The sequence below is a fragment of the Euphorbia lathyris genome, chromosome 7 (assembly GCF_963576675.1).
Source record: "Euphorbia lathyris chromosome 7, ddEupLath1.1, whole genome shotgun sequence".
NCBI lineage: Eukaryota > Viridiplantae > Streptophyta > Magnoliopsida > Malpighiales > Euphorbiaceae > Euphorbia > Euphorbia lathyris.
Window position 1 is genome coordinate 55,281,083 of NC_088916.1, and position 12,798 is coordinate 55,293,880.

Consider the following 12,798-nt stretch of genomic DNA (forward strand, 5'->3'; position numbering starts at 1 on the left):
AAAAAGGAAGCCCAATTTCTTTTTCCAAAAATCCAAATTGAGGAGTTAAATGAGGAATGGGGATTATCGGCCCATAATTTGTGGGTTGGGACAGAATGCTTATACAAGGCCCAAGAGCCTGTATAGCTGAAACGGTGAGTCCAGAGAGCTCAGGCTTTCCGTCTCTTGGTCCAAAGTTTTCCGCGAAAAAATTCTATTTATCCGCGTGAAAACGACGGGTTAGAGTTGGACCGGTTGGTGAGCGTTAGCAACTTGGCTTGTTTGATAACCATAAAAACTGAATTCTACCAGTCTTCTCGGTGCCTGAGAATTGATCGTCCGGCTACTTACATTCTGTCTGCATTCCTTATCTCTACTCAATCTTTTTGCGTACGCTCGAAGGCACCATAGTGTCTCTCGATCCACACAAGTTGATGAATAATGGCGGATCAACGGCGTTATTCGAAGATGGATCTGCTGCGTTCCGAGCCGATGCAATTGACTCAACTTATCATACCTATTGAATCAGCTCGTCACACAATTTTGTATCTCGGTGACCTTGGTCTCTTCCAATTCAAAGATGTGAGCATTTTTGTGATTACGATTTTCTCTTCATTTCTCAAATGTGGATCATTCTCTGCTGTTAGTTTTTATTTTCCGACTTAAATTTCATTTCTGTCTTTTTGGATGATATTGCACCGACATTTTCGTTTGTCTTCCTACATTTTTCTGTTTTTAATATAACACTATGCCGAAAATGCTACTATTAAGGAGAATTGAAGTTGATAAATGTTGCTATAATTGGCGAGAAAAATGCATTCATCTTTGTGCAGTTTCAGATCATATGTGTATAAATTTCAATAAAGTGATTTGAGGTTTGCGTCATCAATTTAGCTGGATGCCTAGTATACTCAAGAATTTTTCAGCTTCTGGTTGAGGGTTGATATACATGTATTCATTTTGGAGATTTTATGGTAGCCTTTTCTTTTTCTTCCCAAAGGAAATATCATTTCAATAATTGCATTGCATTTATCTTCTTTTCTCCAGCTCAATGCCGAAAAGAGCCCATTTCAAAGAACATATGCTTCTCAGGTGCGTTAACATGTTCTCTACAACTTGAAAAGTGAAACAACTCACCTTTCCTATATAAGTTATACTATGTTGACTGCCACCATATGATTGGCAAAAACTTTCCTAAATGCTAGGAGCTTTGAACTGAAAACCATCATTGAATATTGAATAGTCTTCCATATGGTTCACTAAACTAAATTTTAACTCTTTTCATGAGCTAGACTAGTTTTACTTCATACTTGATGCGGGTATATCTGTGTTTTTTCACATGTAGATTAAAAGATGTGCAGAAATGGCTCGCAAGCTACGATTTTTTAAGGATTACATGACGAAGTCTGGCTTGTCGACATCAACGAGGTCTGCAACAAGTAATGATATTGATTTGGACAATTTGGAGGTATATTAGAATCTCTTTTGTTAGTAAGAGTAGCATCTTCTATTTTTTAATGTGGTTTTATTCTTGGTATTGTCAGGTTAAACTTGGTGAACTTGAAGCTGAGTTGCTAGAGATGAATTCAAATAATGAAAAGTTAGAGCGCACATACAATGAACTAGTTGAATATAAGCTTGTGCTGCAGAAGGTATGGTATGTTTTGCTTTTCTGCTAACGCTTTGGTATGGTTTGTTTTGCATCTCTGCTGAGGCTCTGGGTCATAGGAGTATATGATTTGCCTAACATCAGAATTAGTCCGTTATTAGGAAGATGAATCTTTGGATTTTGTCATTCTTTCTATAGGTTAGGTTGTAATTACTTCTATAGTTATTGAGATAAAGATCTGGATCTCTCGTTTTCACTTGCATGCATGTGCACACAGACAACAGGGCTAGACCCAAAGCTCACAGCATGAGGATGCACAGATTATATGCATGTACTTGAGCTTGAATTTCTTCCATTGTAGAAATTGGTGTGTTATATTTGGTTTCACGAAACTAGAGTACTAAATTAGAGATCCATAACATTATGTTCCAATTGCAATTCAGGCTGGAGAACTTTTCTATTCTGTGCAAAGAAGTGCTGCAGTTCAGCAAACAGAACTTGAAATACATAGCACCGGTGAAGGATCAATTGACAGTCCATTATTGCTAGAGCAAGTATAGCTTTTGTAATTGTCCTTTCTTTCATATGAGTAGTTGAATTTACTGTTTTCTGTAAAATGATGCTTACGAATTCAATTTTCTGTAGGAAATGGTAATAGATCCATCAAAGCAAGTAAAGTTGGGGTATGTGAGTGGACTTGTACCCAGAGAAAAGGCAGTGGCTTTTGAAAGGATTTTGTTCCGTGCAACCAGGGGCAATGTGTTTTTGAAGCAATCTGTAGTTGAAAGTTCTGTTGTTGATCCTGTGTCTAGAGATAAGGTTATTCCTGGAAGTTGTTTACTTTTATTTTGGTTGCAGATTTTGAATTATTCCCTATTTATTTGAGGTATCAATTTACAGGTTGAGAAAAATGTATTTGTTGTATTCTATTCTGGTGAAAGAGCAAAAAGCAAAATTGTCAAAATTTGTGAAGCTTTTGGAGCAAACCGTTATCCATTCACTGAGGACATAAGCAAACAATATCAGATGATGACAGAGGTAAAAATATGCCTTCTTGTATTTGTATATAGTACATCAGAAAATGGGACGCTGCAGCTTGAGTTTAGTCAATACTTCTACATTTGCGTATCTTTCTATCCCTTGTTATGCATTTATTCAAAAGATTCTTGATGACCATGAGTTTTTTGCCTCATTTCTGATTTATATCAACTATCAAGTAGACAGAAATTCCATGAAGTTTGAGGAAAAAAAATTCTGTCTCTTGTTTTCATTGAATTTCACAGTGAATATAAAATGACAGTCCATTTTGTCCTCTCATTTTCCTTTCTCCCGGACAAAGAAAAACTACAATGTATTTAAAAAAAATTCCTCCTTTATTTTCTTCCATTCTCCTTCCGTCTCCTTCCCATAGCCTAAGAGTCCATGCCACATCCATGAGAAGCTCTTTGAGCTGTAAAATGCCTTCAAAAGGAAACCATAGATTTGAAAGTGATACAGTGTTAGAAGATTACTGGTTGCTGACACTTCTAGACACATGCATTATTCAAATAAAAAAGAGGAACGGTTTTGTGAACTTAACGTAGTTTTTGCAATTAGGCCCAGATTCCTTTATGGTATATTTGGAATTGGGTTGAAGATTTTTGTCAAGAAACCAATTGAACTGATAGCTTAAACTGATAGTACAGACCCAATAATAGTTTTTATTATAATCTCTCACACCTCCGGAAGTGAATGCCCGGGCTTGAAGCATGTACAACACAAGTCCACCTTACCATGTGTTGCAATTCCATCTATAAATGGGGTTGTCAGGATTCGAACCCTCGACCACTTGGTCTAGAGGCTCTGGTACCATGTCAAGAAACCCTTTGAACTAACAGCTTAAGCTGATAATTAAGGCCCAATTCAACCCTGCTTTTTGTTTAAATTTTTTCAACGAAATTCAATATTTTATTAATATTCATAAAAGGAGTTGAGAACTTGATTGAGGTAGATTTAAAACTATGCCTTTTATATGTAGTTCAAATCAGAACTTTTAGATGAAGTTTTGATATATATTTGTGAGCTAAAACGTTTTTATCATAACATTATTATTTCAAAACTATGTATTTTCCATTTCAAATATTTTGAGTGCAAGGCTATCACTTTGTACTAGGTCGGCATCAACATTTTATTCTGTTTAGTCGTGCATTCATCGCAGAGTCTGATGTGTATATATGTATGTATATTTTTATTTTGCCGTTTTCTAGGTATCTGGAAAACTTACAGAGTTGAGGACCACCATTGATATTGGCTTGGCCCACAGGAGTAATGTATTACAGACAATTGGCTTCCAATTTGAGCAGTGGAATCTTCTGGTATGTTTTCAATCATTTTGTATAGTAGTCTTAGTCTTCATTTCTCTGTTCTTCAAGTTACTGTGCAGTGCAGAAGTACTTATAGCGTCCTGATCTATGATTATCGGTATTGTTAAATGTATGGTTTTGTGTTCGCTTAAGTGTTTGTGTTTCTGTGTTGAAATTATTATGGCCAATGCACTTTGCATTCTGTAACTTATATAGGTGAAGAAGGAAAAATCTATTTACCACACTTTGAATATGCTCAGCATAGATGTGACAAAGAAATGTCTTGTTGCTGAAGGTTGGTGTCCTGTTTTTGCAACTGATCAGGTGTGTTATCTTGACTTTTTCAGCTACATGGCTTGTTAAAATCCTGTTAGAGTAATACAGTAATTGATCATATAGTTTATTGACTACCTAGTTATTTTATGTTTGCTTGTTGGCAGATTCAAAGTGCACTGCAACAGGCAGCTATAGAGAGCAACTCATCAATTGGATCAATATTCCAGGTTTTACAAACAAAGGAATCACCACCTACTTACTTCCGCACAAACAAATTTACTTCTGCCTTTCAAGAAATTGTAGATGCATATGGGTAAGTTATTTATATATGCAGGTTTTACTTTTTAGTTCCAAATGCAAATTTTGGTTGGGGAAATCATGTTTTCTAACAATGATATGTTGATGCATAACCGACTAACCGTAAATCATGTGGCCTCTTTCTTTCCCTCCCTTTTCTTTTCTTTTATTTTTACCATCCTTGTTCCCCTTTCCTTGTACCCTGAGAAATTTATTGTAACATTAGATCCATGTAATGTGTTAAGCCTGCCAACTGGCATTCGCCGTTGGCAAAGTCTCCATTTTCTTCCAGTAATGAGTATTTTTCTCTGTAATATCACTGAACATTGGAACTAGGGAGCATGATGAAGAAAGAAAGAGTTGAGATACAGTTTTATGACTGGCCTCAATGACGGAGTTAGGGAGGAGGGGCAGTGGGTGGCCATGGCCCACCCTAACTTTTGAAAAAAAAAAAAAAAATAGTATGTACATAAAATAAATATGTATTTTTTGTTATATTATACTTTGAAAAAAAAAGTAATTGGCCTCTCATGTTCTTACTAAATTATTGATTTTATTATGAAACTTTGAAATCTCTGATAACAATTTTATTCAGGCACCCCATAAAAAATAATCTTGGCTCTGTCACTGACTGGCCTATTTTCTGTACAATTGTACATGATAGGATGCTGTAGGGGTTGTTTACATGGTCAATTTTTTATTGCAATAGAATTACTTAGAAGGTTAATGTTTTTCATGATAAGAATGTATCAAACCAATGAAAAGTTATATTGTTTAGCGTTTCTTGTGTTTGTGTGCCTTTGTTGGTCAAACTGTATATGATTTTAAATTTTTTGAGTTGGAATTGGCCTTCTCCTGACACATTTTAAGCACAAAGAGGAAACGAGGTTGAAATTAGTCTTTTCCTCCTGCTCCACAAGTTATATTTTATCAATCATATTACTTGATAGTTTACCCGTGAATTGCTGAATCAAATTCCCTTTCAAGGATGTTAACTGCTTCACAAGTTATATTTCATCCATGATATTGATAGTTATCTGTGAATTGTGAATCAAATCGTCATTCAAAAATTTTAACCAGCAAGGAAACTGTAACAGGATTGCCAAGTACCAGGAAGCAAATCCTGGTGTATATACAATAGTCACATTCCCTTTCCTCTTTGCCGTGATGTTTGGTGATTGGGGACATGGTATTTGCTTGCTGCTGGCCACATTATTTTTAATTCTTAGGGAAAAGAAATTGTCTAGTCAGGTAATGTTTTTTAACTAATTGATCATAGCAAGGTCATCATCCTTTTAATTTCTGCATGCTTAACTTATTTAATTTTCTCAAAAACAGAAACTGGGAGACATCATGGAAATGACTTTTGGTGGCCGTTATGTTATTATGATGATGGCAATTTTTTCAATCTACACTGGACTAATATACAATGAATTCTTTTCAGTCCCGTTTGAACTTTTTGGTCCCTCTGCCTATGCTTGTCGTGATCCATCATGCAGGTGTGAGACCAATATGAACATTTAGGCATATGCACATAATCTATTTTCCCGTGCAAACTATACATGCTCAATTTGCATTGCAGAGATGCATATACTGCTGGTCTGGTTAAAGTACGTGCTACATATCCATTTGGTGTTGATCCTAAGTGGCATGGAAGCCGGAGTGAGTTACCTTATCTTAACTCATTAAAGATGAAGATGTCAATTTTATTAGGAGTGGCCCAAATGAATCTTGGGATTATGATGAGCTATTTCAACGCAAAGTTCTTTGGAAATAACTTAAATATCTGGTGAGCCATTTTTCCAGTTCAATTCTGTTTGCATTCCATGTATTCAGCTGCTTGCAGAATGTATATGTTGTCTGTTAGGATAGTATTCATCTGTTTTCAGTATCGCCTTAATTGCTATCCTGGTTTTTGAGAAAAAATTGTCTCGTAACATTTTAATTACTGTAACATTTTTATTTGGTTGAGAAGGGATAGAAACAGCATTAATGCAACAACGCTTAGCTTTTTGTTGTTTGTTTTACTTTGGCTTATGGTTTTATATCGTGAAGGGTTTGCTTCGCTCTTTAATATTTGGATTGCTTTAGGTATCAATTTGTTCCCCAGATGATATTCTTGAACAGCTTGTTTGGCTACCTGTCACTCCTCATAATTGTAAAATGGTGCACCGGCTCCCAAGCAGATCTGTACCATGTGATGATATACATGTTTTTAAGTCCAACTGATGATCTGGATGATAATCAACTTTTTGAAGGCCAGAAGTTACTTCAGGTTTAACATCTTTGGTTCTGATAATGCTGTAGTTTACCTTCACTAAGGATTGAATTCTGGTTCTTTAACACTTCCCGTGTTGCACTGCCAGATAACGTTACTATTGTTGGCTCTTGTCGCTGTACCATGGATGTTGTTTCCAAAGCCTTTTCTCTTGAAGAAGCAGCATGAGGAAGTATGCTAACAATTGTGTCAACTTTGTATTGAGATGCATTTTTCATTTCCAAATGTTCTGTGTCTTATTGGACTTCTGTTTTATGTATCTATTTTATCTGTATGCCCATGGACAAACTCATAAGCCTCTTGCATTCTAATTCCATGATCAGAGGCACCGAGGTCAATCTTATGCACCGCTTGGCAGCACCGAAGACACTTTTGAAATGGATTCCCATTCCGATTCCAGTAAACATGAGGAATTTGAGTTCAGTGAGGTCTTCGTTCACCAAATGATACATACAATAGAGTTCGTGCTTGGAGCAGTATCAAATACAGCTTCATATCTGCGTCTATGGGCACTCAGGTTGATCCTAATTTACTTCAAATGTGCTGTTCAAGTTCAATTTATATTGATACAGTTAAATCGCTGCACTAAATCGCTGCACCTTTCTAGTTGCTTATTACAATATATTTGCTACCTCTTTGTACTGAGGTAGTAAGCAGTCTACTGCTGTGCATGCACTGCACTAGAATATGCCTGAGTGCGACTTCCCAAACTCTGGGGCACTGCCTCTTTTGGATTGCAATGCTTTGTGGTTGCTTCTTTAGAACATTATGTTCCTCAAGTGTTTATTATGTTTGTGACAGCATACTGAATTCTAAGTATTTATGCATTTGCCAGAACTCAATAGTGTTTGCAAATGCTGGATAAATTATATCATCTAATCTGTAATGCAAAACAATCAGAGCTGACATGATCATTTGCTTATACAGAATTTCTTATGAACCTGAAAATAATTGCACAACCCATTCAGATAAGAACTTTAAATAACTTTCTTTTGATTAGTTAAAAACTGCTGAATTATTATTTATAACCATGCTGATTTCTACTCATTGGTAGAATGTCAAGAGAAATTTGTTTGATCTCTTCCTTCCCTCTCATCTATCTACCAACAGAACCTCGCGGGGCTGCTCGGTTGTTAGATATTATTAATCTAGATGCGTAATTTGTCAAAACTGTTTTGAATAGATGGCTAAAGTCTTATCAGCAGGGGACTCTAGATGACAATCTAGCTACTAAGATCGTTAGATATTTTTCTATCTAAATGTTGTATTGTTATGTTTATTGGATGGTTAGATCTTAGTATGCATCTCTGATTTTCAAAATAAGCATGTTACCTTTTATTGATTTTCAGAATTTGATCCAATTATCTGGTTTTTTATTATTTTCAGTTTGGCCCATTCAGAGTTATCAAGTGTATTCTATGACAAAGTTCTACTTCTAGCCTGGGGGTGAGTTCTTTTGTCAATGTTTTGGCTGTTATGAATTTTATTTCTATCCTGGATGCGAGTGAATGAGTGATGAATGTTTTGTTGTTCACTGCAGGTTCAACAACATCATTATTCATATAATCGGTGTAATCGTTTTCGTATTTGCTACTGTTGGTGTGCTTTTAGTGATGGAAACCCTGAGTGCATTTCTACATGCCTTGCGACTTCACTGGGTGGAGTTCCAGAATAAGTTCTATGAGGGAGATGGGTACAGATTCGAACCATATACATTTGGTTTGCTTGGTTCTGAGGATGAATGATACTTCCAGGCAGAGCATGGATTAAGGCTCAAAGTTTGGGAAGCAGAATTCAATCATACATTGAAAATGATTAAAAAATAAAAATATGAAACCTATAATCCTATAAGTTGTACTAAAGAGTTAATGAAGGTGAAGCACCCGCCAAGTTTGGATGAAAAGCCCATTGGTGCGGTACCACGCCTCTATGTGTTCATGATCGCCTAGTTTCCTGCATGTTAGTTCTTTGGTTGGAATTTTGATCAAGAGCAACTAGAAAGGACCATGACATGCCAATCAAAAGCTCCGTGGTCTGAAATTTTGGTCAACAAGTAAGGCTTCTAGAATTACCAATTCATTTGTTCAAATTATTGATTGTATTTATTTATTTTCTTGATTCTTACAGCATTATATCATATTTTGCAACATTACCTGGTGAAAGGAAGCAAAAAGAGTTTCTGCAGTTTGTTCTGTTGTAACATATAGTTTAAATGGGGTACTGGAATCAAAATTGTCGGAGTTTGTTAATTGTTGTGTTATCTCCTCTCCTTTTTTTTTCTTTAAAAGAAAAAATTAGTCCATTTGGAACAAGCATTGAATAACCAGAAGGGTAATTTCCTTTGGACACATGAATTTGGAGGTTGGCGTCGTTTAGAAATGATGGGTGGTTAAGAATAGAAGGCTTTCAAGAGGTTCAATCATTTAGAAATAGCACAATTATCTATCTTACCACAGATTAAATATTATATTATCACAGTAATATCCATATTAATTCAACCCTAAGATTACAAAGTCTTTATATGAAATTACAACAGCTATATCATAATTATTTCTGCTAAAGTAACGTTTATAGAAAATGTTTTCAACAATATGCACGCCACACTTAGGAATTTACAGAAGTAGCATTGTTTAACCAACCATTTAGTGAGATGTCGAGTGAATAGCAGCAACAGTAGAAACCATGGAGTCTATTCCACAGATATTCCGACCCCTGCAGATTCTGTAGTAGCCATTCTCTCCCCAGTTTTCTCCCCATGAGTTCTTGATAACCCAGAAGGGCTTGTCCTTAAAACGGATTGGAGAATATGCTGCGGCTCCATACCCAACCAGAACCACCCCGTGATCCTGACGCTTTGAGCAAATATATGGGCATGAAACTCCTCCCATATATGTCTGCATAAACACTGCATTGATACCCACTGCAACAATGCAAAAACCCCAAGAATAAATTAGTTTATACTGTTAAGGTTATCCAAATGCAACTATAATAGGAGGAGCAAAGTTCAAATGTTGATGCCTAAATTCAATTTCAATTACCTGAAAGTGGACCATTCCTGACCAAATTTGCAGCAATTTGCTCTTCATCAATGGAAACGACACTGAAGTTAGATACGGATGCAACAATCTTTGACTTGTCGAACTTGCAGGACCCTTGGTCAGTTCCGGTGTAAGGATAGTCCGCCTCTCGCTCCAGTCCACCACTCTTGTATATGTACTCAAACGCAGAGGTCATTAACCCACCATTACACCCTGCATCGCACGCACCATATTCTTCTGGATCGCACTGTAATTTTTTCACAAAAGCCAGATATGAATAAAGACATTCTCATACAATGATACAAGAACAAATTATTCAAAGAGAAACCTATTAGATTTCCTACTGAATTCAGGATGTTCAGTGTGTTCGGTGCTTAGATAATAACATATCAGTTTGGAGGAAGATAAGGGAGGTAACCGGGAGTAATGGAAATTTGTATTCAAAATCAATCATTTCACAAGGAAAAAGGAAACCTAAATCGCATGCTCGTTCATTTATATACTTCTTCTCTTGTAAGTTATTCCTTAATTTCTGTTCCAGCTAGTCCTATCAAGCACGAATCCTCACACATGAAGTTTAAAATCCCTTGATAAGACGAATTCAGGACTCAATTGGAGAGAAAAATGAGATGATAAGAAAAATCAATTCAGTTATCAATAATCCTAATTCACTAGGCGACAAAATAGATATATAGTCGATCAGTGTGATTAAAGAGTAAAGGAGAGAACACCAACCTCATGGTCACAATCTACAAGCTGCTGTTCACTTAAGCTCACCAGCTCCCCCGTTGATAGAAAATGAGCTCCTTCCATAGCTCCGGCGGCACTGAACGACCAGCACGATCCACATGATCCCTGTATAGTCCGCACTTTTACAGATTAATAAATCTTTCTTTTAACTTGTCAGTGTAAACAAACAATCGCAAACATATATTACGTCCGTACCTGATCCTTGACACCGGTGACGGCACCGCGATCACGCCAATCAAAATCAGCTGGAAGATCGTTAGTAGGAAGGATCGGCGCATTGCGAGCATCAGCTGGGAGACGAAGGCGCTTCTTCAAGCCTAGGTACTGGCGGCGAAACTCACGTGGTGTGAGGTCAGAGAACTTAGTGACTCCATGGACAGCGGAAGGATCCATCGACTGGTGCTTCCTCGCTCGTCGGAGATTAGCCTTGAAGACTTGGAATCGGTAGTCATGCTCCTCCTGTGAGGCGTAATTTTTCTGGAATTTAGCCTTGAAAGTAGTGAAGTGGTGACCGGCGTTGAGGAGGTCATGCTGAGCCTCAGGCACCACCTGCTGAATCACGGGATCCTGGAGTTCATCGGGAGAAACTTCGACGGCGAGAGCGACTGATAGGAGGGAGAAGATAAGGAAGGAGAAGCGCAGCATTGTTGGATAGAAGCATGTGTTGTAAATGGAAGATATATAAAAAGAGATTCCAAGAAAACAGTAGTTAGCAGGTAAGTGGGTTAGGATGAGGACACGTATAAGCTTTGTATTAGGCTGATTGATTGGAAGCAATTTCATCAATAAAACAAAGCCCAATTGTTTTCTTGTATCTAATATCTATGCTTCTGCCTTTGAAGCCAAAAGTAACGGTCAAATTACATTTATGCTCCTCAATTTTGAATTTTATTAATATAATGACTTTTTTATTTTAACCGATGATCAAGATGACCGAGCTAATGAAAATGATATTTAAATAACTTTAATTTGAGTTCGAATCCTAGCGTGTATAAAAAGTTTTAATTGAGAGATTATCCATCTAAAGAATAACTGACGATCCTCAAGCCGACAAATCGGATGAACTATAAAAAAAATAGTACATTTTAGCTATTTGATAACGGGTGATGAACTTCCGACCGGATTCCTTCCCTGTGGGGGGCGTCGTTGGGTTCGACGGGAGGAAGCTCCGATGCCAAAGTCAGTATTGGAATAATGAATAAACTGTATTGACAAGAGAAGGGTTTAGAGCGAGAATGTGAGTATGTACCTCGATAGCTTGGAATGCAAGCTATTTATAGTCATGAAGTCGTAACTCCCAGTAACTAGAAAGTCTCCATTAATACCTCATTAATGGCGGTTAATGATCTCATTCAAGTATGACTGTTAGCTCATTAATGGGTTATTAGTTGCCTTTATCGGGAATCGGCTTAACCGTTCATCGGGTGGATCGAGGCATGATGGCGGGTCTCCCGTAGGTTTGACTACGGATGTCGTATGGTGGAATCTAGGTGATTCACCATGTGGATGTCTTGCTTGATATGTCATTGCTCTTCGGGTTGTCCGAATACGCTGCCATTTCAATTGCCCTTTTGGTCTCGTAAATCGTATCAAGTTGTTATCAGAAGCCCCCCTAAGTTCCATTAAAGTCCTTTAGGGCTTTTTCACTTCCTGGCACGCCGTCATGATGAGTTGCATTTATTACCGCTCTATTCCAGGCCATTCACTGAGCGACATGTGTCCTAGGCACGCTGCTCGAGGTAAGTGGTGATACCTTCTTCAACCTCTCTTTTTCTCTTTCCGCTTCATTTGCTATTTTCCTGCTCGCGTTTTTTCAAAGTTTTTCCGGCGTCAAGAAGCTTCAAAACTTCCGATTTTCCATGTAAGTGAAATTTCTTATCGTGTTTCTGGGTTTTTTTTATGAGTTCTTCTTCTGAATCTACCATTGAACTTTTTAATTTGACTTCCCCCTCTGAGCCCTCTTTTAGCTGGTCTTCTTCCGAGGACTCGAGTTCGTCCGAGAGTACCCCTAGTTGTGATTTTTTCGGAGTTAAGTAACACGGTGAGGGAGAGTAGAAATCGTCGTCTTTGTTTAATTAGAGCCCAGACCTTTTCCGTCGCTGTGACCCAAACTGCTCCGGCAATAGATTCTAGGAGCTTTTCCGAAATGGAGGCTTCCCCTTCGACTCCGATTAGGAAAAAGATGCCTCCTGCAGAGACTACTCCGTCTCGTATGGGTGCCGCGGATCT

At 37.5% G+C, this 12,798-nt stretch overlaps 2 protein-coding genes across 2 annotated transcripts; one reads left to right on the forward strand and one right to left on the reverse strand.

The window, feature by feature from the left end:
• Positions 1 to 222: 222 nt before the first annotated feature.
• Positions 223 to 8,719, forward strand: LOC136236106 (V-type proton ATPase subunit a2-like). Its single transcript, XM_066026204.1, has 18 exons — positions 223 to 561; positions 1,027 to 1,071; positions 1,325 to 1,447; positions 1,524 to 1,631; positions 2,032 to 2,142; positions 2,234 to 2,407; positions 2,489 to 2,626; positions 3,835 to 3,942; positions 4,147 to 4,254; positions 4,371 to 4,519; positions 5,601 to 5,754; positions 5,842 to 6,002; positions 6,086 to 6,292; positions 6,595 to 6,778; positions 6,870 to 6,953; positions 7,105 to 7,298; positions 8,168 to 8,227; positions 8,322 to 8,719. Exons 1-18 carry the CDS (start codon positions 421 to 423, stop codon positions 8,524 to 8,526), a joined length of 2,454 nt encoding a protein of 817 aa, XP_065882276.1. The 5' UTR covers positions 223 to 420; the 3' UTR covers positions 8,527 to 8,719.
• Positions 8,720 to 9,211: 492 nt separating this feature from the next.
• LOC136236107 (cysteine proteinase 15A-like) lies at positions 9,212 to 11,277 on the reverse strand. The gene is made up of 4 exons (XM_066026205.1): positions 10,765 to 11,277; positions 10,555 to 10,674; positions 9,820 to 10,066; positions 9,212 to 9,701 (listed from the first exon to the last, which is right to left on the reverse strand). Exons 1-4 carry the CDS (start codon positions 11,212 to 11,214, stop codon positions 9,424 to 9,426), a joined length of 1,095 nt encoding a protein of 364 aa, XP_065882277.1. The 5' UTR covers positions 11,215 to 11,277; the 3' UTR covers positions 9,212 to 9,423.
• Positions 11,278 to 12,798: the final 1,521 nt, after the last annotated feature.

What these genes read in the sequence shown, in the direction of transcription:
- LOC136236107 (XM_066026205.1), bottom strand. Translation starts at nt 11,214, where the DNA reads ATGCTGCGCTTCTCCTTCCTTATCTTCTCCCTCCTATCAGTCGCTCTC. An exon ending in TTGTAGATTGTGACCATGAG is followed by an intron (nt 10,067 to 10,554) that starts GTTGGTGTTCTC and finishes AAAAAATTACAG; the next exon opens with TGCGATCCAGAAGAATATGG. An exon ending in CAGGAATGGTCCACTTTCAG is followed by an intron (nt 9,702 to 9,819) that starts GTAATTGAAATT and finishes GCATTGTTGCAG; the next exon opens with TGGGTATCAATGCAGTGTTT.
- LOC136236106 (XM_066026204.1), top strand. Translation starts at nt 421, where the DNA reads ATGGCGGATCAACGGCGTTATTCGAAGATGGATCTGCTGCGTTCCGAG. An exon ending in GGAAATAACTTAAATATCTG is followed by an intron (nt 6,293 to 6,594) that starts GTGAGCCATTTT and finishes GGATTGCTTTAG; the next exon opens with GTATCAATTTGTTCCCCAGA. An exon ending in TGAAGAAGCAGCATGAGGAA is followed by an intron (nt 6,954 to 7,104) that starts GTATGCTAACAA and finishes TTCCATGATCAG; the next exon opens with AGGCACCGAGGTCAATCTTA.